Source organism: Leopardus geoffroyi, chromosome B1 (assembly GCF_018350155.1).
Source record: "Leopardus geoffroyi isolate Oge1 chromosome B1, O.geoffroyi_Oge1_pat1.0, whole genome shotgun sequence".
Classification (NCBI taxonomy): Eukaryota; Metazoa; Chordata; class Mammalia; order Carnivora; family Felidae; genus Leopardus; species Leopardus geoffroyi.
The window spans coordinates 135,924,139-135,950,052 of record NC_059327.1 but is presented as its reverse complement, the minus strand read 5'-3'; the positions used below and the strand labels follow the sequence as shown (position 1 = coordinate 135,950,052).

Genomic DNA, 25,914 nt, shown 5'->3' with positions numbered 1-25,914 from the left:
ATACAAAAAAATCTAGGACAACAGTTAAAATGAAAATATTAGAATAGTTATTTACATGAGTGACTTCAAAAACAATGTTGAGTAAGAAAAGGGAAGTTTAGGGAAGGTACAGAGAGTATGCTGTATTTATGTAAAATGGAAAACACATGGTGGTTTTTATGGAGACAACATGCGCTCAAAGTATAAGACACGGAGAAGTGTGATTGGTAAGAGTGAACATCCATAATGTTCTATATGCAAATCTGATGGAAGAGTAGCACCTTCTATTCTGAGTCATGGGGGACCACGTATTTGTAATGATTATTTCCATATTTTTTAAATGTTTATTTATTTTGAGAGAGAGAGAGAGAATGAATGAATGAATGAATCCCAAGCAGGCTCTGCACTGAGACTGCAGAGCCTGACGTGGGGCTCCAACTCACAAACCGTGAGATCATAACCTGAGCTGAAATCAAGAGTTGGATGCTGAATCCGCTGAGCCACCCAGGTGCCCGTCCCTATTTTTCAATTTGTGAAATACTTCACAAATGTGATAAAAAAAAAAAAAAAAAAAAAAATGAGAAAGTGAAGGCTGGTTTAGGCTGACACAACACTGTGGGGTAGGGACCCTGGAGCAAATCAGAGAAGCTCCATGCAGGGCATAATTAACATCTCATCTTACTTCTGGCAGAAGAGCTGGCCGCAGTTCCTGCAATGGTGCCGTCTTTCTGTGAGAGAGAACCGCACGGAGCAGCCCGAACAGCTGTCACCTCCTTCATCCTTCACCCAGTGGTCAGCAGCGGAGCGGCCTGGCTGGTCACTCACAGACCAGCTGAACACTCGGCCTCGACTATCGCCAACGAGGATCCTGCTGTGATCCCTACAGGAGACACGACACGACACGACACGGAGTCACCTCAGGGAAGGCCTCAGCACAGCCACGCGGCTGAAAAGCTCTTTCCGTCACTCTTGAGGTTCTCCAGTTTTCCGTGGATGTGTGTGCTGGGGTGGGGGCTGCGTGTATGAAGAGACAAAAACAGAACTGAGCCCCAAATGTGCACTTTCTTCTCAACTCTCTGGATCAAACTTGCCGTAACCTCCAAGAACAGATTTTAAAATCCACACGCTGGCAGGTTTCTTCTTCTGGTTCATCTGTTTAAGCAACATCTGATACTGCAAACGAAATCTCTTTTCCCCACAGACTGGTCTGGGGTGTCTGGGCCTGGGCTAAGCAAATGACTCAGTGGGGAGGAGCGGCTGGAAGGGAATGGCACTTACTTGGAGACGCCCAGGGCGGTGATCTCTGCCGGGTGTGCATTGTCCTTCCGATCAAAGGCCGTGTGCATAGTTAGCTTACTCCTGAACACCAGCTGACGTTCCCACCGGTACCCTGGAGTGCACAAATGCAAGACATGACCCACTGAAGTCAGGGTGCTACAACATACGGTCCCACTTCCCAGTAGTTGCTGCGTCAACTTGAAGGTGAAACACTCTAGCTTAACACTGATAATGGGCCAGGTCAGAGAAGACCTCATTCGAAAAGATAAATGCAGAGATGAGCAGATCTTCAATGCAAGAAGATCGAATTTCTCCAACTGAGGACCTGAGCTCTAACAGGCAAAGCTTGTAACAGGCAAATACGGTTTCATTTATTTATCTGTAATGAGTAACTTGACCATTTTCAAAAGCTTTTATGGTTTGTGAATGAATCAAATTTTGGGCGTCAGGTGTTCTTTAAGAAATGCCCAACATATAGTAAATAGAATCTCAAAGTCCATTTCACATAAGAAACTTAAACGGCTGTCTCTGGGTGGCTGAAGTCACAGGGACAGGGGCAGGGACAGCCAGAGTCCACTGCCTCACTCCACCAACCTGCACACCCCCCACAAAGAGCAAGAAACAGACACCAGACTTCAAGTTACCAGGCTTCAATCTGCTGTAATTCCGCACTTCAATGGGATTGGGGTGAGGGTGGTTAAGGGGCCCCTGCAGATGGGCTCTGGCCTGGCCCTCTGAATAGTTCACAAATATGAAGCCATCCTTCTCATCCAGACTGAGCTGGTCAGACCAGCGCCTGGAGTCATCGGAGCCACTGTCAGTGCACCAGACGGCCGTTGCTCTGCAGGAGGCTGCCCGGGGCCGGTGGCTGGTGCTGCTGGGCTGGCTAGGCGTGTCCTTGGGATCCTGGCTGGCGCTCTGCTCATCTGCTTCTGAATCGCTGCTGTCCTCGTCCTGGGCTTCCTGCCCTGGGTAATGCATTGGGAGAATTAGAAAACATACACACACACATACACACACACGTTGTGGTCAGATCCAGCTTTGTCCCACTGGTATTTTTCCTCTACCAGTTAAGACATAATACACAAGATATTTTCAGGTAAGTTTAACAATAAAAGAAGGGGCACCTGGGTGGCTCAGTGGGTTCAGCGTGTGTCTCCTGATCTCAGCTCAGGTTGTGATCTCACAGTCATGAGATTAAGCCCCATGCCAGGGAGCCTGCTTGGGATTCTTTCTCTCTCCCTCTCTCGCCCCTCCCCTGCTATCTCTCGCTCTCAAAAAAAAAAAAAAAAAAAAAAAAAAAAAAGGGAAAGAATAAAAGGAAAAAATTCCCAGAATTTTCAGCTAGATTCAATATAGCAAAAGAAAAAAAAAAAGGTAGAACTTCTGAGTCCAAAAGAATGCTTTGGCTAAAATTCTTAGCTTGACAATCGTTCTTTACCAATCTGGCCAAAACCGGACTCTGTGAATTTCTCAATGCCTGCCACACACTTCCCAGGAAGGTTCAGCTGGGCAGCAAAAACTCCACTCTCCACGCAGCCCTACTCCTCCTCATGGCTAATCCACATGTGCCCTGGCCCTGTGAGACGCCTCTTCCCAATCTCAGTGCTTCCCAATGTTACCTGTGGATTCCTTGAACAGCTATATGCCTCTTGTCTTTGAATTCTCACCCCAGACTATTATTTTTGGATAATCTTTCTATAAGACAGTGGCCAGCTTGCGGGAAGGGGCCCCAAGCACAGTTCCTTCCATATAGCAGTCAGTATAAATGAAAATCTAGATGAATCAATTATTGACAAAAGTTTTAATCCAAGATTTTGTGGGTTTTTTCCTTCTTTCCAGTGTTATGCATTTCCTCAACCCAACTCCCTACTCTCTTGCGATAGAGTCTGCTGGAGGGAAAATTTGTAAGAAATAAAAATAGGAGCGCAAGAACAAATGTGCAGCACCAGCCCACTATACATATTTTTTTTGGCAAGACAGTTTGCCTCCCTTGTACTGACACTGGTAGTCTAGTTGGCTAAGTTGGGTGATTTGTTTTTCATTGCAAAGGCTTATAACTATGAGCTTTAAGGTCTTCTTTGACAAGCAGTCTTCGAAATGACTTTGATTTCCAGTGCAACACTGGCTTGCCTTCCCTTTTGCCCAGATAACTGCTCTCATGCCATGCTGCTCTCATGCCATGCCACTCCCAAGTTGTTGCAAGTCAACCCTTCCCTGTGGGCAGCTCTTCCCTCTGTCATGCTATCAAACTCTATCCACAGTATGAATCTCTAAAAACAAAGACATAGAAGATAGAAGTATCTCTCCTTCCTGAATGTGACCTCCTTCTTCACCTTGACCTTCTCCTTCCTGAGGTAGACCTCCTCCTTCTACCTCACTTCTTCATCTCATTTTCTCACTTAAAACCTTTGTTAAAGGAAAGGACCCACTTTTCCTTGGACCGCTTAACCCGGTGTCTACACACAACAGGTAACCCCAAATACTTACTGGATTGAATTGAATTTTTATGCCCCCAAACACCCAGAAAACCTTTTTAATGGAGCTTCAATGGACTATGTAGAAATTTACATGCTTTAAGGTAATACAATCATAAATGCCCTGTCCACTGGATCATGTGTTTTCTGGCAATGAAAGTAGAAACTATTTTCGGCTTACAAAGGGAAGTGATTTATGCCTTTCTGATAAGACTTTCCCCTTAGTAACCCCTTCATTTCATCAAACGCATGCTGAACTCCCAGTGTACAAAAAATTAATCATGGGGAGACAACCTGAAGGTCAAAGTTAAAATCCTGCTCCTTTCCAGGACGTCTCTTGAACCAATCGTTCTAAATCAAAGGAGGGTAACCTCTCTGGAATGGAGCAACCCTAAGCGGATCTCAGCCTGGGTTCACGGCACTGTTTCCAATCATTCTGTGTAGCAATCATTTCTATCTTCCTTTGGAAAATTTTCAAGTGTTTCACAAATCACAGATAATAAGAGTACAGAGTGCCAGGCTTCAGTCTGAATAAAAGCCCTTCTTCAGCAGGGCTGAAGAGTGGGGATTCTGGTCTGCCTCCACGAATACTTTGCCAACACGATGCCACCCTGTCATCCACACTGAGCCTGACAGGCAATGGGTAAAACAGGTCTGGGACTGAGGGCCATCTGACTTGTCCACCACTATGTCCCCCAGATCTGTTTTGTATTTTCAGAGCTGAAAGTCCAAGCCTTTGGTACTCTGGGAAGCTAGCAACCATATTTATTATGGGATGAGGAAGCCAACTACAGACACCAGCACACCAAGTACTGCCCAGTGAACTGGAGGAACGTTTGCACGCCTGCCCTCCGACTTCACACGCTAGGGGGCAGTCGTGCTTCGGGCAGCAATGCCCCACCAGCCTCAGGCTACTGTTCATGTTGTTCCATGTAAATTTATGCAGAGTGACTTAAAAAAATACGAAAACTATCAAATAATTAAAAAGGACTGAATACCTATTTGTGCTTCTGGACAGTCTTCCTGCATTTCTAGGACTTCAACAGGCTCAGGAGCTGGTGTTTCAGGAACTTGCAAAAATTCCATTCGCCAAAACTGAATTTAAGTATGAGAATAAAAAAGTTAAGCAGCTTAAGGGAGCAATTTACATGTTATTGGATGAAGATGAGCTCTTGGGGTTAAGCGGATATCTTCTATTATTATGTATAATTAAATTTCCCTCTATCTTGAAAAATGTGGGAGAGGACTGTGTACACATGGTGCTTCCAGAACTGGGTTCCATGAGATGTTAATGGGTGTTTCGTGGCAGAGGGAAAAGGACTGTGGTCAAGTAAGTTGGAAAAACATGGTTCAACTAAGCACATTTTATTTCCTACAAAAACCTTGGAGAGCCTTGCACACACACCAATATATGGTCTAGGTCTCCAAGAAGGCATGCACTGAGCAGGATCCCCAAGTGTATCTGGCCACGGAGCTTTTCCATAAGGCCTCATGAATGGAGTCATGTGAAACACTGCCACGGAGACAGCGTATGTCGGGGCATGCCTGTCGTCTGAGGCGCAGGGTGTGGTGTGGCGGGGACTGGGAGCCTCGTTTTTCTGAGCCTGTGACTGTGACTACAGGGCAGCAATCAGCCGCCCTGTGCTTTTACAAAGAGCACAATTAAAGAAAAGAGGCACAAAGGAAAATCTCCTGAGACAGAACAACCCAAGCATTTGAAAAGACTGTAAAAGTAAATACTCCGTGGATTAGATTTTCTGCAGAAGTCCCATACAAAGAAACCTTCGAAAAGGATAAACTAGGATTCAGGCAAAATCATCCAGAACTCTAGACAGGTTTTGGACAATGGGAGTCCTCTGAAAGCACTTTCCAGCTCTGTGATTCTCTGCAGAGAAGAAATAGTTCCTGTTTTCCATAAGAAGCCATCTGAGAGGCCAAAAAGCCAATACTTTTGCAATTTACATTTAGTGATCCACGGTGACAGGGAAACCCTGTTCAAGCGACGTTGGGTCAAGCCGTCCATCCAGGGGTTAGGAGCACTAACAGACTGACTCAATGGGAAGGAAAGGGGCCAAGTCACTGACGTTCCCTGCGTCAGAGAACACAGAGGCTGAGGCTTGAGTCTGAGAGTTTGCTCAACGATACTACAACCTGTTCAGGGGGGTCTTTCCACCATGGACAGCTTCACAAGCTTCAGGTAAACCGGGGCAGCAAATATCTAGTGTGTTTCCTCACAGAGGACTTACCCGGACCACGCCATCTGAGTGTCCCGTTACTATGACGTTCTGTGTATCCCACTCGTTCATCTCCGACACGCAGCAGCAGACAATCTGCTGGCTCCTGCCTGTGAACGTGTTCACACTCACGATAGGGTTCCCGTTGATGCTCCACACGTGGATATACGTGCCAGCGCAGGACACGATGTCCCCCTGAGAACGTAAAACAGCCTCTTCACTCTCTTTGCTCCCTGCACATCACATTCTGGGTTCAGAAGCAAAGTAAATCTTCGGCCTAGCTCTCAAAAAACCTTTTAGTTCTTCGACGGGTGACTGGGGAATTTCTTGCTGAGCAGCCTCTTAAAGAATTCATGGTGTAGGGGCTGCTGCAGTCGAGGCGATCTCACATGGAGACAAAGGTAGGAGCCCTGCCACACGCTCAGCTCACGCCCCAGCGCACTGCGGAGTCCTGGCTCGCTCCACAGGAAAGCTGCCTGGAGCCTGAGGTGATGCACTAGTCTGCTGCCTCCTGTCCTTTACAAAATCTATGTATACCTTTCACCCAGAGGCAGGAATTCACCTCCGCTTAATTTTACAAAATGAATCCAATCGCCAAAACGACCAGGGAGAAGAGAAATCTTTCAGTCTAGATAGAAGCGTTATCTCCCTTTTTTTTTCTCAACGTTTATTTACTTTTGGGACAGAGAGAGACAGAGCATGAACGGGGGAGGGTCAGAGAGAGAGAGAGGGAGACACAGAATCGGAAACAGGCTCCAGGTTCCGAGCCATCAAGAGCCATCAGCCCAGAGCCTGACGCAGGGCTCGAACTCACGGACTGTGAGATCGTGACCTGGCTGAAGTCGGACGCTTAACCGACTGCGCCACCCAGGCGCCCCATCTCCCTCTTCAATAAATAAAGATGAAAGGTTGGTAACATTGTAATATCCTATTTTATAATTTGTATTCATCTTATTATGAATAAATGAATGGGGGAGGGGATGAGGGAAAAAAAGGAAATTAGAACAGGTCATTTCTTGGGAAACTGAATAAAACCTTAGAGTCCCTAAGCTCTTAAAACTCAGGTTTTTGTAGGTTCCAAAGACAGAAATGAACAAGCTTTTCCCTTAAACTGTACCAGCTGGGCTGTACCCAATCTGATGAGAATATAACCCAGTACTGCTAAAGGGATTAAAGATACTTCCTGAAGCACCTACTGTGTGTCAGTTAGTGTGGAGGACATTTCACTGCAGCCTTTCAACAACCTGTGAGTCAGCTCTTACTAGCCTTGCTGTAGGGGGATCGAAGTCAGGTGCAAAGAGCTTAAGTGATTTACTTGCCTAACGTCACAGGATAAAGATTTGAATCCAGCCCTTTTTGGCCCTGAAACTTATGCACCACACCATGCTGCCTCTCTTATCCCTAAGACAGCTTAGATGTCACAATGCCAGGCAGTGACTTTAGAACTGACCTGGTGAATTTCAGTACAACCAGCAGGTACACGAGGACCTACAGAAATAGGAAGATGGTCATCCAAAGCAGGGAGAAACTGGAAGCTGAACAGCAGCATTGACTCAAGAAAAAAGGGAAGGGGGAGCCAAGGGTGGCATGGTGAGGAGGCCTGGGGCCTTCCCAAACCACCCTCTGTTCTTCTTCTACCAAGACGGCAGAAGCAAAACCCAAAGAAAAGTGATACTTCGCCAAGCATTGCTGTGTCTACCCGATTCAGCCACTGAACCACCTCTGACAATGAGCGTCAGCAGCTGTGCTTTAATTAATGGCCTCAGTCTCTGCAAGAGACCAGAGGCTGCCGCACCATTCTGCACCAGGCAAGACTCTCTTGTCGTACTCCAGGGTGCCTCAATTAGAGAGCATTAGAGCAAATCCTGTGGTTATGAGGGCTGAGCATAAGAAGAGGAGGTAAAGGGCAGTTGCAAGGTCGCTTACGCCCAAAATGCAGACTGAAGTAAAGCAGACCTGATACTGGCTTCAAAAACAGAAGAGAGGGGCGCCTGGGTGGCTCAGTCGGTTAAGCGTCCGACTTCAGCTCAGGTCACGATCTCACGGTCCGTGAGTTCGAGCCCCGCGTCGGGCTCTGGGCTGGTGGCCCAGAGCCTGGAGCCTGCTTCCAATTCTGTGTCTCCCTCTCTCTCTGCCCCTCCCCTATTCATGCTCTGTCTCTGTCTCAAAAATAAATAAATGTTTAAAAAAAAAAAAAAAAAAAAAAAAACAGAAGAGAAACAGAAATCTTTTTATGCATTACTAAGAGGTTACGAAAGCACGGTAAAAGGAAAAAAAATCAAACACATCTGTGGTCTGTGCAGCAACTACTGCAATCCATTGGGTGTATACTTGCTTGGCTAACAACGGACTATAAATAAAATTCTCTGTATTTAAGAACAACTCCAAAACAAAGTCCTCAAAATTAAGCATTTGACTCAGAGCAACAATGCCAGATCAGAGCCATTCTGTTGCACTGATGTTTTCGTAAAGCTCTGAGGTACAAAGGTTTGTAGGACCAATCCAAGGTACTATCTAAAAACACCTTACACCTTTGGAGAGGCTGGGTGGCTCAGCTGGTTAAGTGTCTGATTCTTGATTTCAGCTCTGGTCATAATCTCATGGATTGTGGGAAAGAGCCCCGAGTTGGGCTCTGGGGTAACAGCATGGAGCCTGTTTGGGATTCTCTCTTTCCCTCTCTCTCTCCCCCTCTCCCTGGCTCATGCTTACTCTAACTAAATAAAAGCTAAAAAAAAAAAAAAAAAAATAGGGGCCTTGGGTGGCTCAGTCAGTGAAGTGTCTGACTTTAGTTCAGGTCACGATCTCACAGCTTGTGGGTTCCAGCCCTGTGTCGGGCTCAGTGCTGACAGCTCAGAGCCTGGAGCCTGCTTCGGATTCTGTGTCTCCCTCTCTCTCTGCCCTTCCTCTGCTCAAGCTCTGTCTCTCTCTCTCTCTCAAAAATAAATAAACATTTAAAAAATTAAAACAAAATAAAAACACCATACACCTTTCAAATATACCAAAAACTGAATGGACTTTTACCCCTGTGTATACTCCCCACTCATGCCAGGTCTGATTGCTTTTACTATTATCAGACACTATACGTGTCATTCACTAGAACTAAATTTCTTTCTTCTCCTTTTTCTCCGACTACTAGGTATCTGACTAAAAGCATACTACTTAGTATCTTCGGGTGGAAATTAAAGATGGAGCATTCCTCAAAAGCTATCTGTGTGGGTGACGATATGATGTGGCTATGTGGTGTCACACAAGAGGACTCCAAGGCAGTGCTGAAGGTAAGGGAGGGAACGAGCAGACAGCAAAGAATGGTGAGGCTGGGGAGTTCTGGTCAGTCTGCAAGGCCGATTTCTGTATGTGGGCATCACCAACAAATGAATGTGGTCACTTGTCCCTCAGACACAGAGACCTCAGTCTTTGTATGCCTACCCTTAGCTTCCTCTGCTTCCCCACACATCTTAGCATGACTATCCTCCCCTCACTACCCCCTCAGGAGAGCACGGTCTCCACAGGTGACTCTGAGGCCAGTGCATTTATTTCATGCTGACTCACTTATTTATATATAAAATACTGATTTTTGAGAAGAGATAACATCCTTTAGTAAGTCTGGGATAACTCTGAAAATAATTCTGTAACAATTCTGCTCTTGTTTGGTTACCCAAATGTTACCCTTTTCATTTTACATAATAAAGAATTTGTATTTCACGAAGAAAATTTCAACACAATTTTAACATTCTTAACAAATCCTACAAATTCCTTGCTTTTAAAAAAGCTTAGTCTAGAATGTTTTGAACCAAATCTTGCTCTTCAGAGTAGGTAGCAGTGGACTGATTTTAAAACAAAATTATCTGAGTTACAAAGTTTAATATCTGTTCACTTTTTGCATAAATCAAGGAAAACGTAGCAGCATTTATAAGATGAGTGCCTATCAAGTTAGAAAACAGAGTCATTTTTTGTTTGCGTTAGCCACAAATACTTAATCTCCTAACCATAAACCAAGTGGGCAATCGACTACTTACTGTTAATTCATTGATACAAAGAGCAGAGACTGGAGCTCGATGGCCTCGGAGCTGGGTTAGAAACGACAGTTTGTTCAGATCCCAGATGATGCAGGTTCGGTCACGGGACCCGCTGACGATTATGTGATAGGCTAATGATGCTGTGGCACAGGTGACAGTATCAGTGTGGCCGAGTAAGGCCTACAAAGGAGAACAGGAAAAAGCCAGGGTGATCACAGGGACTGTACTCTGTGGGGGCGCTCCAGAAGGTCCTGGATGCACTTAGGAATGACAGGAGCACGTGCCGGGAGCAGCAGCATTTGGAAAGTCTTCATTCTCCTGTGCCAACTAGCTTCGCCTCATCCCACAGGGAATAGACAGGTCCGGAGGCCTCTGACCTCCATTTTTGCATCACTTGTTTTCTGGCCCTGGGCTAGTATCTTAGAAGGAAGGGAGCATGGCAGCTGCAGTCCAGTCTGGGTTTCTTTGTATCATTTCTACATGGAGATGTATCAGTAATGGCCCCCAAAGTACTGAATTTAAACTCTGCATTGTTTCTTTTATGCCACCATCTTCTGTTAGTCTAAGGAACTACAATTGAGTGAGTTTCTAAAAAACTGCACAAACAGTGAGGACAGAATGGTTATGGTACATGGAAAGATAAAGGGGAAAATGTGGTTCTGATGAGTCTGCTGAACTCCTGTTACTGACCTGGAGACATGTGTGCCCAAGAGATCCCTCTTCAGACTGGAATAAGAACTTTTGTCTTTGGTTAGAATATGAGGAGAACTAAATGGCAATGTGGGAGAATGAGCATTTCAGAGAAAAAGATTCAGATTACTGTTAAGAGTTCCTGAGAATTTACTATTTAAATAGTGAGTTGCTTTAAATGTTTTTGTCATACATAAATCCTTTCTGAATTCTTAGATCCCAGAAGGCTGTTTTACATAAGAAGTATCTTCTACTGAGGGATTATTGGCTGGTCCACGAGCTTCACAGACTATTTTCTAAACTGAAAATATTGTAAGCAAGAGAGTTTGGATAGCTGACCACACTGTCAACCTTGTATTTGTTCTTGTTGATACTATGTTTTTTTTTTTTTTATGTGGCCTACCTTTAGACTCTGCAACTAACCAAGTTTCCTACCTATACACATGACTGGTGGTATCAGTACAAGGGGTTCCACTCTTTCCACAGATATTTAAGACACCGCTGTCCAGGTCAGGCTTTAAAACAGCTTTGGAGGCACACAAAACTGAATTCACATCCTGGCTTTACCTCTAAATGTGACTTGGGCCTGTGTCTTAACCTCATCAAGCAGTGGTATTTTCAGGTGTAAACAGGGATTATAAACTACCTTGTAGAATTGTGAGGACTGGAGTTTTACATTTTTAAACACCCAGCACAATGCTCTGAACATAACAGATGCTCAATAAATGACAGATATTACTGTTACACTGCCTTTCAAATTTGTATCCTAAAATACACTTAGATGTATACTGCATTAAAAAAAGCTTTATGGCAAACTCACCAACAAAACAATTATTAAAAGATGACGGCTTAATTATAAAAGGTTTCTTGCTTTAAGAAAAATTTTATGAGAGCCAGTACATAACAAGTAATCAAATGATAAGTGAGGCAAGAGAAAAATAAAAGAATCCAAGAGTTACTAGTTCAGCTGAATGGAAATCACCCAGAAAGAAAATTAATATGAGTCAATAATAGCAAATTTAATTTGGTTTGGAAAAATCCAATTTACATACAATACCATTGACTCTAAACAACATGGGGATTAGGGGTGCTGAATTCTGACACAGTCAAAAATCTGTGTATACCTTCTGACTCACCAAAAACTTAATTACTAACAGCCTACTCTCGACTGGAAGCTTCACTGATAACATAAACATTTGATTAACAGGTATTTTGTATGTTATATGTATTTCATTCTTACAATAAGGTAAGCAAGAGAAGAAAATATTAAGCAAATCATAAGAAGGGGTGCCTGGGTAGCTCAGTTGGTTGAGCATCTGACTCTTGATTTCAGCTCAGGTCATGGTTTCATGGTTGTGAGACGGATCGCCATGCTGAGCATGGAGCCTGCTAGGGATTCTCTCTCTGCCTCTCTCTCTGCCCCTCCCCTGCTTGCACATGCACAAAATAAACAAACATTAAAAAATGTTTCTCAAGATAAACATTAAAAATAAAAGAAAATCATAAGGAAAAGGAATTACATTTACAGCACTCTATTGGGTTTCCCAAAAACAGTCTGTATATACGTGGGCCAGGGAACTTCAAAGCTGTGTTGTTCAAGGCTCCAATGTATTATACTTAAATGTATTAAAAAATTTATTACCTAAAGACGGGTTGCTTCAGATTTTAAAAAAGGACCAGCTTAGGGGCACCTGGGTGGCGCAGTCGGTTAAGCGTCCGACTTCAGCCAGGTCACGATCTCGCGGTCCGTGAGTTCGAGCCCCGCGTCGGGCTCTGGGCTGATGGCTCAGAGCCTGGAGCCTGTTTCCGATTCTGTGTCTCCCTCTCTCTCTGCCCCTCCCCCGTTCATGCTCTGTCTCTCTCTGTCCCAAAAAAAATAAATAAACGTTGAAAAAAATAAAAAATAAAAAAAAATAAAAAATAAAAAAGGACCAGCTTAGATCATTTTTAGAAACAGTATCCTCTGATTTAATTTCCTTTTTTTTTTTTTTTCAAAAACATTTCTAACAAAAGAACATATATTTTTTTGGTTTTGTCCTTTATATCTGAAGCACCCTGGAATTAAGGAAGCTTGGTAGTTTCTCTAAGGTGCAGGCAGCCGAGATGGAACACGCCTGTCTTCCATTTGTTACCTGTTTGAGAGTGAGGGTCTTAGCCTTTTCTTTCGAGGTGCCCATCTCCCAGACACACACCACTGTGCTCGTTCCACCTGTGATGACCAGCTTGGGGTTGGGGCAGATTGCACAGAGAATCTGGCCCCACTCAGACAGACACTCGTAAACAGTCACTACCTGTAAAATAAAACAGACGTGAGACACACATGCCATCAAGAACCACAAACTTCTGAATCACAAGGAGCACACTGGGTGAAGGAGAACCCCTACGTGGGTACCTCAAAGGCAAATGCCCGTGTATATTCTGGGCTGGATTCACGTTTAGCAACATTTCCACTGAGGCTCCACCCTGAACTGCCCCTATCGTCTCCTAACTGCAGCTGCTGTTAGAAACCATAACAAAAAGGCCTTTGCTTATAGTGGGTGTCCAGTTAGTCCAGTCCAGTAAAATGATGTTCTGATTATGTGATGCTGTGTGCGATTCAGGGGACAACCTGATAGAAAGATGTGTTTGCTGTATCCAGTTGGAGGTAAGTGGAAATCACGAGTGCTGCTGTTTAATGAGAATGCTAACTAAATGGAATCGTGTCACAGTGCAATACACAGACTTGCGCAAACTAGATCCCTCCTGAATGCAGAGAGCGAGCACAGGGCACTGACACTACGGGACAGGTTTCATATCAGTCATTTAAGAGTACAGAAGTGGTAAGTGGGCCAGATGATGACCCACCAAAAAGAGGCTCTCTTTTAGTTGTCAGCAATGTTGAATACCTGGCTGGCTAGGACCTCCTGGAGGAATTCTTTGAGTGGGAGGGAAACTGCTAGAGCCTGGTACACAACTTTTCAAAGGAGGCTTGCTCTGTAGGAAACATATCTTTGTCCACTACCTCCTTTATCCTGATCTGATGCAGCAAAGCTCTCCCTTCCTCTGGGCTCTGGAAGAGCAGCTGACTAGCCCTGGGCTTGGGCTCTTCCCACCCAGTTCAAGCAGGATATCCAAACCACAAAAGAGCAAGATTAAATGAGCAAGAAACAATGCAAACCTTGTCTGACTCATAGGTTCCCAGCCTGCAGCTGAGGTCTGCATAGCCCCAAGCGAAAGTTTTGTTCCAGGTTGGTGGGATAAGAACCTTATTCTGTTCTACTGCAAGAATGCCTTTATCTGTACACACTATTTGTCCCACAGGTTCTTTAAGTTCTATAAAAAACAAATCAACAGATTAGAATGGGGACAAGGAAAATGAACCTTGTAATCCCACATATAGGAGATCGTTATCTCAAATACCACAAATCAAGCATCCTGACACAGACATTAGGACAAAATGACCTTAGAGGAGGAGCTTGGCTTTTGAGTCTTTTTGCTGGGTGGCCAGTCAACTGGGACAGGTGCTGCAGGGCTTCCTTCCAGCCTTCCTATCTCCTGACACTCTTGGGTTTGGCTCCTACCAGTCAGCCGGTCTTCTGCACAGAGTAACCTGGGATGCTCTTCAGAATGCCATTCGAAGACCTTCAACCAAACTTGGCCTTCAGCACCTCCAGCCTTAGACTTCCGGGTCCCCCAAGAGGCCCGACTCCCTGCTCTGCACTGGAAGACTGCTGAGCCCACCAGTGCTCTAGAACTGTCACTGGCAGTGGGTGGAGCTGGCACAGGGCAGTCTGGGTAATGAGCCAAATGGCATAGAGCTGGTAGCCTAACCAACTAACCAGAATCTGATGCTCCATTTTTTGGATCTGTGTAACAGTGACAACTATTACGATGCAAAAACATTTTTTCATTCTAAGGGGAAAAATATCTACTTGAATAAGTACTTTTAGATAACTCCTACCAACATTAGCTAGCTAAAAGACACTTGTAGTTGGCATATTAAAAATGCAGTCTTTTTACTGTTATTTCTAAACTGGCAGAACAGGTATAAATGAAGATTACAGAGGTTTTTCTACATCTATAATAATAAAGTTGAGCTACAAGATTTGGTATATTAGGAGTTTTCACTATCTTAGCAGTGTGGAGAAACCTGTTTGGTACTTTAAGTTTTATTTATTTATTTTATTTTTAGAGACAGAGGGAAAGAGAGTATCTTCAGCAGCCTCCTTGCTCAGCACGGAGCCCAAAGGAGGGTTTGATCTCACGAACCATGAGATCATGACCCAAGCAGAAAACAAGAGTTGGACACTCAACCGACTGAGCCACCCGGGTGGCCTATTTGATTCTTTTTGATGAAAAATCCGATAGGCTAAAAAACCCAAAGCAAAACAAAAGGAAAAGGAGAAAATCTAACAAGTATTTGGTGATTTATCGCAAGAACTGCAGCACTTATTACAAATGACACTACCGTTGAAAAGCACATTTGTTATTGATAAACTAGGATTCCTCCGGAATCATGAATCAAAGGTTGACTTCACGTCACCTCACCTTTTACAGGCGTTAGAGAAGGCCTCAAGTTGTCTAGGTGATGGAAAAAGATCTTGTCACTTGTAGATCCCGGTGGGGCAGAGGTGCCCGTACTGTCTCCGTTTAGTCGGCTCCTCACTCGTTTTGGTGGATGAGGTTTTTTAAATAACTGGTAAAGAGAAGAGAACACATCTTACAACGTAAGCTAACATTTATTGAGCCCTTTTTAAAAAAAAAAATTTTTTTTAATGTTTATTTATTTTCGAGACAGAGCATGAACGGGGGAGGGTCATAGAGAGAGGGACACATGGAATCTGAAGCAGGCTCCAGGCTCTGAGCTGTTGGCACAGAGCCCGACGCGGGGCTCGAACTCATGGACTGTGAGATCATGACCTGAGCTGAAGTCGGACGCTCAACCGAGCCACCCAGGCACCCCCATTTATTGAGCCCTTTTTATTTTTATTTTAATGTTTTATTTTTTTTTCCTGAGGTAACAACTTTTATTTACTTTTAATTTTTTTTCAATATATGAAGTTTATTGTCAAATTGGTTTCCATACAACACCCAGTGCTCATCCCAAAAGGTGCCCTCCTCAATACCCATCACCCACCCTCCCCTCCCTCCCACCCCCCATCAACCCCCAGTTTGTTCTCAGTTTTTAACAGTCTCTTATGCTTTGGCTCTCTCCCACTCTAACCTCTTTTTTTTTTTTTTTTTTCCTTTTTTCCTCCCCCTCCCCCATGGGTTCCTGTTAAGTTTCTCAGGATCCACATAAGAGTGAAAACATATGGTATCTGTCTTTCTCTGTATGGCTTATTTCACTTAGCATAACACTCTCCAGTTCCATCCACGTTGCTACAAAGGGCCATATTTCATTCTTTCTCATTGCCACGTAGTACTCCATTGTGTATATAAACCACAATTTCTTTATCCATTCATCACTTGATGGACATTTAGGCTATTGAGCCCTTTTTATATGCCAGGTGTTACGTTTTCATTTTAGTGAGGCTTCATGACAAACACTAGATACTCTATGATCACGCTCTACATTTGAGGAAAGAACGTTAAGGAGGCTAAGAGGGATGCCACACATCTTTCATCTTAGTAAGTAGGGGCGAGACCATGTGCTTTTTAAAAGCTTGGGTTACCACCATACTCTAGGTCACTCTGATTTGGTAACTTTTCAGGAGTAAATCAATCTACAGTTAACAATGACTTTCCAATGATTTTAAAAAGTAACCAATTCTTTATAAGCCAGACACCTTTCTGTACCACTGAGGGCACTCCTGTACTCCTGTTGTCCGTCAGGGCTGGGCCAAGTACAAAGACTTGCCACTGTTCTGGAGTGTTCCCAACCATCAAGCCTGGAAACCTCCAGGTTGCTTAACAAGAAGGGAGTCCAGGGGAGCCTGGGTGGCTCAGTCGGTTGAGTGTCCAACTTCAGCTCAGGTCATGATCTCGCGGTCTGGTCCATGAGTTCGACCCCCGTGTCAGGCTCTGTGCTGACAGCTCAGAGACTGGAGCTTGCTTTGGATTCTGTGTCTCCCTCTCTCTCTGCCCCTCCCCCTCTTGCACTCTGTCTCTCTCTCAAAAATAAATAAACATTAAACAAATTAAAAAAAAAAAACCCAAACAAGAAGGGAGTCCAACAGAGACACCCGCGGCAGGAACCAAGAAGGCTAGCTATGCTAAAGTGCGGAGCCTAGGGCGCTTGGGAAAGGCGAGTGGTGAGAATGGCTCAGCAGAGCAGGCCTTTCCCCCAGTGCTGGTTACTCCTGATGTGCTCTGGAGGATGGGGAGGAAAAATGGTATAAAGTCTCTCAACAGGGGTTTCCTCATCATGAGGGTGAGGGAACAATATAGCATTTGGGTGTCGAGTGACTAAGCACTTGGGTCTTTCTGTTCAGGTTCCAGGTAGCGGTCAGAGCAGCTAGGGCAGGGCCGGTTCCAGGCACTCCCACAGCATGCACTCTCATACCAGAGCACTGCTCATGCCTGTATCAATAATCCAATCCGGACCACTACTATCTGTTCCCTCAACTATTAAGAGCTTCCCAGGTGGTATTCTGCCCCTAATGTGGCTCCCCTACAGTGTATGTATGAGACTGTAGATAGAATGATCTTTAAGTTTCTATTTTAATTCTGGTTAATTAACGTACATGGACAGAATGATCTTTAAAGTATGAATATGGCCATGCCATTTCCCTGCTCAAAGTCAGCACTGGCTTTGTACTGGCATTGGGATGAAACCCCACCTCTGTATGCTGGGCCCCCAAGACCCCATCTTCTTCCCTGACTGTGCTCTTCCCATCCTCCTGCCAGATGCTGTGTAGACACAGGAACACCTGCCCCACACTAGTCTGTGAGGGGAAATGCTCTTTGAACAATATTTCTGTTCATCTGGACTGCAAAAGGGAGGAGGAAGCAATAATCTAGGAACCTACTGAACCTACTGGGTGGCATGGCTCTTCACTTAGCCTACACTTATTATATTATACGGTCATTCATCATCTATAGCAATATGACAGCTTAAAAAATGAAACTAAGAGCATCAATGATGAAAATATCCATACCTGTTTAGGGATCTGACCAAAGTTATTAATGAACCCTATGGTGGCTGTCTCCTTTAGTGGATCATTTATGTTGTAGATATCCACTTGACCCTCATAAAAAAGATGGTGGAAGACATTTACAGCTTCTACTGCAGCAGGGCCTTGCTGTTTATAGCCAAAGATTAAGTCAATCCACTCATGCAGATGGGCACTCACGTAATCACATTCCAAAGCCTGTAATTTCAAAACATAGGTTCAGTCACAGGCTGACTTTTATTACTTGTTCAGAAAGCAAAAGAATTGGCCAGTGGTCAACAGGAACTAAAATAACTAAAAAGTTGTAAGAACAATATCTGTAATTCGAACAAATGGGTGATGTCTTGCTCAAGGTCCTCTCTTTGTATTGTGGTCAGTGACCCAGGGAAATCCAAATTCAACTGCAAAGGGTACTCCCGTTACCTCACGATGGACTCTGATGAATTCCCGCGGGTCCCCTTTTGCCCATGGTGGAAGGATAACATCGCCAAGCTTGGTGCCATTTTGTTTGCAGCCTGTGCAATTGGATAAATTAAAAAGAAAATGAAAGATGGGATAAACAGTACTTTTACATTAAAGTAGCCAAGAAATACTGGCTTAGATTCATTACCTGAACTATGGAATTTTACCACCAGAAACAACCCTCTGAGATCATCTACTCTGATATTTCCCTCAGTCTGCTCCTTAGAGAATTCCATCAGAGAGATTATTAAGTGTTAGCAAAACTGAGGGGCCCGCCCTGTCAAATGACTTCAGAAAATGCTGACTTATGCAAAGTTAAACATGTTTCTTCCTGCAAAACTCCTCAGAGGCACAGCCCTTCTCTAGGAGGGATATTAGACACAACATTTCTGAAGCGTAACTGACCACAGGACTCCTTTTTAATGAAACATTTTGTGAGGCTGCTGTTTTGAGGTTAGAAAAACTGCTCAAATTCAATCCCCTTAGGACTGCACATTTGGAAGATCATTAGCAATTTCTCTCAAACCTTCTTTTGTTTGGGCTTTTCCTGAATGCTTAAAGCCTGGTGAGTCATCAGCAGTTAACCAGTACTGAGTTTCTTGTCTTAATGTTTTGACAAAATTTTGCCACTCATATGGAGGCTGCTGAAGGAATACCTAACTTCTCAGTCACTAGGGAGTTGGAGGGCTTTCTTTGCTAAGGAGGAAATGAAAATACCACAGTGTTCCAGAAATATTTGCAATGCATGTCATTTCTCCTATTTCTGATTCTTAAACTCTTGAGAGAGCTCTGCAGAACTGACACATATTTTGCTCTAAGGATTCTCATTAAAAAACGAAGATCTGAAATCTAATTCTTTGGTGTTAGTATATCAGTAACAGGAAAAAAAAAGAACAACTTCTGGAAAAACTACAGGGCTAACCTGGGAGAAACAAAAGTTGTGACAATGCATACAGGTGATATTTATTCCGTGGAAACTGTTACTTTAAATCATAGACAATCTGAAAAATATTAAAGAAACTGTTTGCTATAAAATCTATCCACAACAAAACATATTAAGTGGAACTGGCAGCTCAGGAAACAGGTCTTTACTTTTCATTTTTTGGAAGAACAAAAGGTTAACTTTAGCTTGTAGTTTTCTTAGATACAAATCAGATGATCAATGACTCAATGAACAGTAATGTTGACTCAACGGCAGTTGGTTAAATAAACAGTTACATGAGAAATTTTCAGAAGTACAATTGTTCAAATTCTAGAACACAAAGGCAGTTCCAAGTGAGGGTCAATAAAAATATTTCCCGTAAAAACAATCTTGTTTTTGTCACTGTTATTTGATGGCTTATTTATAATGTGGTATGGAGTGAGAACTACAAAAATCAGTTTACTGTTTAAAGGAATGTCTTTACTTGGTTGGAAAAATTGCCAGATGACTTAAGAAAAAAAATAAAACAATCAAGTTATTACCATCTCTCCCCCTCATTCACACCTCCAGTCCACTCCTCTTGAAATACCAGACCCAATTTTTTGATAAGAAGCAACTAATAATTCCCAGACTTGACATATAATGTACTTTTCAAAAAAATATGCTTATAATCCCTAATATTTAATGTGATACAATTTTATTTCACCAGAAATATCTGTAATTTTAACATTTAAAGAGAACACTCTTTAGTATACTCTTGGTCTGATTCTGGTACTCTGTAGCTCTCCTCCAGGTACATCTGTATCGAGGGTATAAAAAGAAGACATGGGGGGGATAGGGGGAATCGCTACACATCTCAGAACCAGGGCAAAAACCCAAGTGCTTTTTTTTTTTTTTTTTTTTTTACATCATTTACTTTCTTTTTTGGGTAGAGGCCAAACAGTGTTTTGTTTTGTGTTTTTAAGTGAAATTTACTTAACATAAACTTAGCCATTTTCAATTGAACAATTCAGAGGAATTTAGTACATTCAGAATGTGGTGCAGCCACCAACCCTATCGAGCCCTAAAACATTTTCATCACCCCACAGGGAAACCTGGCACCCATTAAGCAGTTGCCCCCCATTCCTCCTGCCCTCCTGTCTCTGGTGACCACCAATCTGTGTTCCATTATAGATTTACCTGTTCTGGATATTCCGTATAAATGGAAACAGACATTATGTGATCTTTTGTGTCTGGCTTCTTCCACTTAGCATAATGTTTTTGAGGTTCATCCATGTTATAGCGTGTCTCAGTAATTCATACTTTTTCATGGCTGAATAACATTCCAGTGTATGTAGATTCCACAATTTGCTCATTCATTGATAGGCATGTGGCCTGTTTCTACTACTTGGCTACTGTGTGTAATGCTGCTACGAATAGGTGTGTATATGTACTTGTTTCAGTCCTTTTGGACATATATCTCAGAGTGGAATTTCTGGGTCATATGTGATCCTGTTTTTAACTTTTGAGAAACCACCATACTGTTTTCCACAGCAACTCAACCATTTTACATTCCCACCAGCAATATATGAAGGTTCTACTTTCTCCACACCCTTGCTGGATCTTGCTATTCTTTCTGTGTTGGTTTTTTTCATCACAGCCATTCTAGTACATGTGAAGTGGTACCTCACTGTGATTTTGATTTGCATTTCCCTAATGACTAATTATGGTGGGCATCTTTTCATGTGCTTATTGGCCATTGACCTTCTTTGGAGAAATGTCTCAGGTCCTATGCCCATTTTTTTTAAGTGGGTTATCTTCTTGCTGTTGAGTTGTAAGAGTTCTTTATATTTTGGATACTAGACCATTATGAGATATATCATTTGCAAATATTTTCTCCCATTCTGTAGGTTTTCTTGTCACCTTCTCCATAATGTCCTTGGATACAGAAGTTCTACATTTTGATCAAGTCCAAGTCATCTTTTTTGTTGTTGATGTTTGTGCTGTTTCTTTTTTAAAGTTTATTTATTTGACAGAGAGAGAGAGTGCATGTGCATGTGTACACACACACGTGCGAGCAGGGGAGGGGCACGGAGAAAGGGAGAGAGAGAGAGTTCCAAGCAGGCTGCCAGTGCACAGCCTGACATGGGGCTTGATCCCACGGACTGCAAGATCATGACCTGAGCCAAAATCAAGAGTCGGACGCTTAACTGACTGAGCCACCCAGGTGCCCTGATGCTTGTGCTTTTGATATCCTATCTAAGAATCCATCGGCAAATACCAGATGATGAAGACTTAGTTCTGTGTTTTCTTCTAAGAGTTGTAAGGCTTTAGCTCTTATATGCAAATAGTGTTTTTTAAAGTGTGTGATTTCATGGAGGAAAGATGATTTATTATGAAGGTGAGCATGACAAAGACAAATTACTTTTTTAATTTACTTATTTAAAAGTGGATAATTTAAGTTGGATTTGTAAGTGGGCGGGGCTAAAACATTTTTGCAACATAAAACTGACCCAGTGTTTCTGGAAGATTGGGGCTATCTCTTTCTTTGTATACCTCTCCATTTTTTTTTCTTGGAAAGTGGTGTCCCTAGGGAGGAGAGTAGCATTCTTCAAAGGTGAATTATAAGTGAACACAGCAAAACACTAATGTACATTTGTATCCAAATGCTGTGTATGCATTTGTTGTTTTTCCCTGTTCACCATCTGTTCTATTCCTTTACGGAGCCATCACTCACTCCAACTCTAAGGCCCAGAACTTGGTGTCTTTAGCTGCTCAAAGTTGAGCTCCAGTCCCAATCAGAGATAATGAGAACCACTTTTAGGTTTTATGCTGGGGCTATTGAGAGAGTCTCATGATCTTTCCCATTAGACCTGAAGCTCTAATTTCACAAGGTTAGAACTGCCAATCGACAAATAAATACAAATTATTTAAAACAATTTTTAAAAAGAAAAATTACTCAGGTGTTATCAGATATGAACATTGCTCTGAATCTTCTGTTAATGAAACTTTTTGAGGTAATAATGATTTACATATTGAACTCTTAAATACGATAGGATATGAGGTATGAAAAATATATGAAAACAGAACAGTATCTGGCAGGATTATTCTAAAGTGGAAACAATGGAATATGTTTTAAAAGAAATACTCAGAAACCTAGATCAGCAAACTGTGTTCCAAGAAACTATAGCCAAAATCAAATCTACTTCCTGAAATTGCTGGATTATATATATAAAGAGAAGAGAGTGCTGATGAAACTTCTCTCCTTTTTAAAAATGTTGATTGGTCTGTTTCTAGAAAATACTACCCTAACAGGATATAGGAGAGAAATATTCTAAATTTCTAACTTTAAAACATATTAGTATGCAAGCTGAGAATGCCTCAGGCGATACAGAAGATTAAAAGAATACACTGGGGAAAAAATAATACATGAAAATTTGAGTATATCATTTCAGCAATAATTTCAATCATAATAATTTTTTTCTTTTTTCTTTTTTTTTTTTTAAATTTTTTTTTTCAACGTTTATTCATTTTTGGGACAGAGAGAGACAGAGCATGAACGGGGGAGGGGCAGAGAGAGAGGGAGACACAGAATCGGAAACAGGCTCCAGGCTCCGAGCCATCAGCCCAGAGCCCGACGCGGGGCTCGAACTCACGGACCGCGAGATCGCGACCTGGCTGAAGTCGGACGCCCAACCGACTGTGCCACCCAGGCGCCCCCATAATAATTTTTTTCTAAAGTTTATTTATTTTGAGAAAGAGGGAGAGAGAATCCTAAGCAGGCTTAGCACTGCCAGTGCCAAGCCCAATGTAGGGCTCGATCCTATAAACTGCGAGATCATGACCTGAGCCAAAACGAAGAGTTTGACACTTCACCGACCGAGCCACGCAGGCGCCCTTCAATCACAATAATTTTCAAATAAAATTTTACTTCATCTTTGTTTTTTATTGAAATAACAATATTCTGACCATTAGGTGTAATATGGTCAATTTGTAAATTTTCCTAAAACTACATTTGAAACAGCTATTTTGAACATAAATCTATTTTTCTTTTTATATTTACTCCACACACTCGATTATAGTAAACAACAGCTGCTGAAACCACAAGGAAGTCTTTTCTTGTCAGTGTGTACTGCAGATAATAGTCAGGAAAGTGACATTTCTATTGGTTAACGTTCCTAAGACGGTGCCACAGCCGTACGTACCTAGATCAAAGTTGTTGGAATTGAACAGGAATTCTGGTAAGTAAAAAAACTCTGGGATAAGTTCTTTCACATCTGCCATGTTGTGCTTTGATGCTGAATACCAGGCCTCACGTACACTGTGGAACATTCGGTCAGCCAGGTCAAAGTGGCCTCCCTGCAGGCAGAATGAGAAGACACCTCTCTGTTAGAGAACCCCCCACCTTACAGCTTCTGTCAAGCTCAGGCGCTTGAAAAACCCACATAAATACATTTGGTGACAAATTCAATTTCCCATCATCATCCCATCGTCTCCATCATCCTGCATCAAAAATATAAAATTTTAAATCATCATGAAAAGAAAATTAATCCAATCCTTTTGGGGATATTCTTTACAAAGAGTGCTTAAAGTAAGTATATATTTTGTAATCAAAGTGAAATCCAAATAAGACTTTAAAAATCATTAAGAAATTAGCCTTTGGTGAGAGGGCAAGAGTGTAAGGAAATATGAATTCTTCCATGGTTTGATGATGCTCTCCTAAAAAAGAAAAGATTCTAATGTAGCCATGTATAGCCATCTATATATGTGTGACTAATTTTATAAATTAACATGACATTCAAGTTCTCACACTGCCAAGAATTAGGTGAAAAACTAAGAAGGTGATCAAAAGAAGTTATAGATACAACAAATTCAAATAGAAAAGGGTTTCTTTCGCTAACACAGCCTCATAGATACACCATCCTTTTCCTCAAACTCCTTATTGCTGAGTTTTAAGCGAACACCGTGTATCTGTCTTTCTGATGAAGCTCATTGCAAGAAAATGCCAAAGTCCGTATGATTCCACCAAGGCCTGCCACCTCTCTGATGTCATCCTCTATGACTTTCTCCCCCACTTACTCTGCTTCAGACGCTGGCTTCCTTGCTGCTCCTAAAACATCTCAGGCACATGACTGACGTGGGGCCCTCGCATGGGCTATTCCTCCTGCCTAGAACACACTTTCTCCAGATGTCTGCATGAGTAACTGCCTCACGGCCTTCAAGTTTTTGTTCACATGCCGCCTTTCAAAGGGGACCTACCCTGCCCAGTCTATTTAAAACTGCACTGTGCCTACCCCTACCTCCTACTCCTGTGCTTTCCATCCCTTCTCTGATCTGTATTTTTCTGATAGCATTTATCATATTTTAAAACACTTTAAAGTATATTTATTCATTATTCTTATCTGTTTCCCTCAACTAAAATATGTAAGCTCTACAAAGTAGGGCTTTGGTCTTTACCCACTGATATCTTCCATGTACTTAAAAAAGTGCCTGGTACACAGTAGGTATTCAATAAATATTTGCTGAATAAAGGAAAGAGAATGTGGAGAAAAGCAATTATAATGAAGAAGATAGCAAATGAGCTAGACTGTACTACTCTTTTTTAAATTTTTGTTGAATTCAACCAGTCAAGGCTGAATTCCATATACCTGGCTGGAAAGCACATGGTAGGTACTTGCTTCTTTGACTAAAGGACCCTGGCACTTGCTTACTGTAAACAAATTCTAGTTAACTCATCAATTTTGATACAACGACATTCCACTTGAATTATGTTTGACTATTTTCAGTGACTAAAACGTCATAGGGCTTCTTGTAAGACAAGATAATGACATTAAAAAAAAAGCGCCACAATTTTAAATAGAAAGAAGGCTTGAATGAAATAGAAAAATACTACATTTAGAGTTTTACCTGCAGCCTTAAGAATATCTGAGTGAAAGGCTCCATTCTTACTAGGTATGAAGCCACAATCATTGCAGATGAATAGTGGGTCCCATAGTGGTAAGCTGGAGTTTCTCCTGTTCAAAAAAATTAAAGCATGATTGAAAATAAAAGAAGAGTAAATATGGAAAGTAAAATTGGTATTAATAGGCTTGAAAATGTAACACACACGTGAGAGCTATGACACTACACACAATTGGTATCGGCATTTGTAGTGTGGGAACTTTATGGCACTGCTACTCCTCACTTACATACCTGGCGGTAATCCATCCAAATTAAGTAGAATTCAATGCCTTTCCCCACAAACTTAGCACATTTGGCAATTCATGTTTTGAGGCTTACTGTAACAGATAAACCTTATTAGCAAACTATCTTCCACTAAAGCAGGATTTTGACTTACAATTACTTTTTATGAGGTTCTGGCTTTGCAATGATGTATTTCCAAATTGTCTATGAATATTGTGCAATTGTTATTACTCTCCTTAGCAGGGAATAAAAGGTCCACACATGGAATACTGTTAGGCTTAGTTTTTCTTTCCTTTGTTTGTTTCACCCATTTGAGGGAGACACATGATAAAAACTGAACATAATAAATAATAAGTATACTGTTTTAGGAGGTAACCAATTATTATTACCACTATTTTTAAAGCAAAAGGGTTCCAAAAAGTGCATCAATAAGTTAAAAGAGAGTGTAATAAAGGAAACTATAATTCCTGGCTAAAATATGGTCAGAGATAAAAGCAGATGATCTGATGGAAAATCGCTGCGCTACATGAAGCAGACATATTTAGTTTTTGGCCAGTACCTAATAAGCTACCGAAAACATGCCTTCTAAGCATGGCCATC

The 25,914-nt window shown here is 42.3% G+C and overlaps 1 protein-coding gene across 14 annotated transcripts in view; it reads right to left on the bottom strand.

Annotated features, from left to right (window-relative positions):
* Positions 1-25,914, bottom strand: part of WDFY3 (WD repeat and FYVE domain containing 3) — a 279,628-nt gene that overhangs the window by 6,020 nt on the left and 247,694 nt on the right. For all 14 annotated transcript variants that reach the window (XM_045473462.1, XM_045473464.1, XM_045473463.1 and 11 more), the window contains 13 exons: positions 25,039-25,145; positions 23,337-23,490; positions 18,192-18,283; positions 17,754-17,966; positions 15,202-15,349; positions 13,832-13,986; positions 12,807-12,965; positions 9,985-10,164; positions 5,981-6,163; positions 4,733-4,829; positions 1,902-2,225; positions 1,258-1,369; positions 662-859 (listed from right to left, as the gene is read on the bottom strand). In XM_045473462.1, the coding sequence (XP_045329418.1) occupies positions 662-859; positions 1,258-1,369; positions 1,902-2,225; positions 4,733-4,829; positions 5,981-6,163; positions 9,985-10,164; positions 12,807-12,965; positions 13,832-13,986; positions 15,202-15,349; positions 17,754-17,966; positions 18,192-18,283; positions 23,337-23,490; positions 25,039-25,145 (2,122 nt within the window). The remainder of the gene's footprint in view (positions 1-661; positions 860-1,257; positions 1,370-1,901; positions 2,226-4,732; positions 4,830-5,980; positions 6,164-9,984; positions 10,165-12,806; positions 12,966-13,831; positions 13,987-15,201; positions 15,350-17,753; positions 17,967-18,191; positions 18,284-23,336; positions 23,491-25,038; positions 25,146-25,914) is intronic.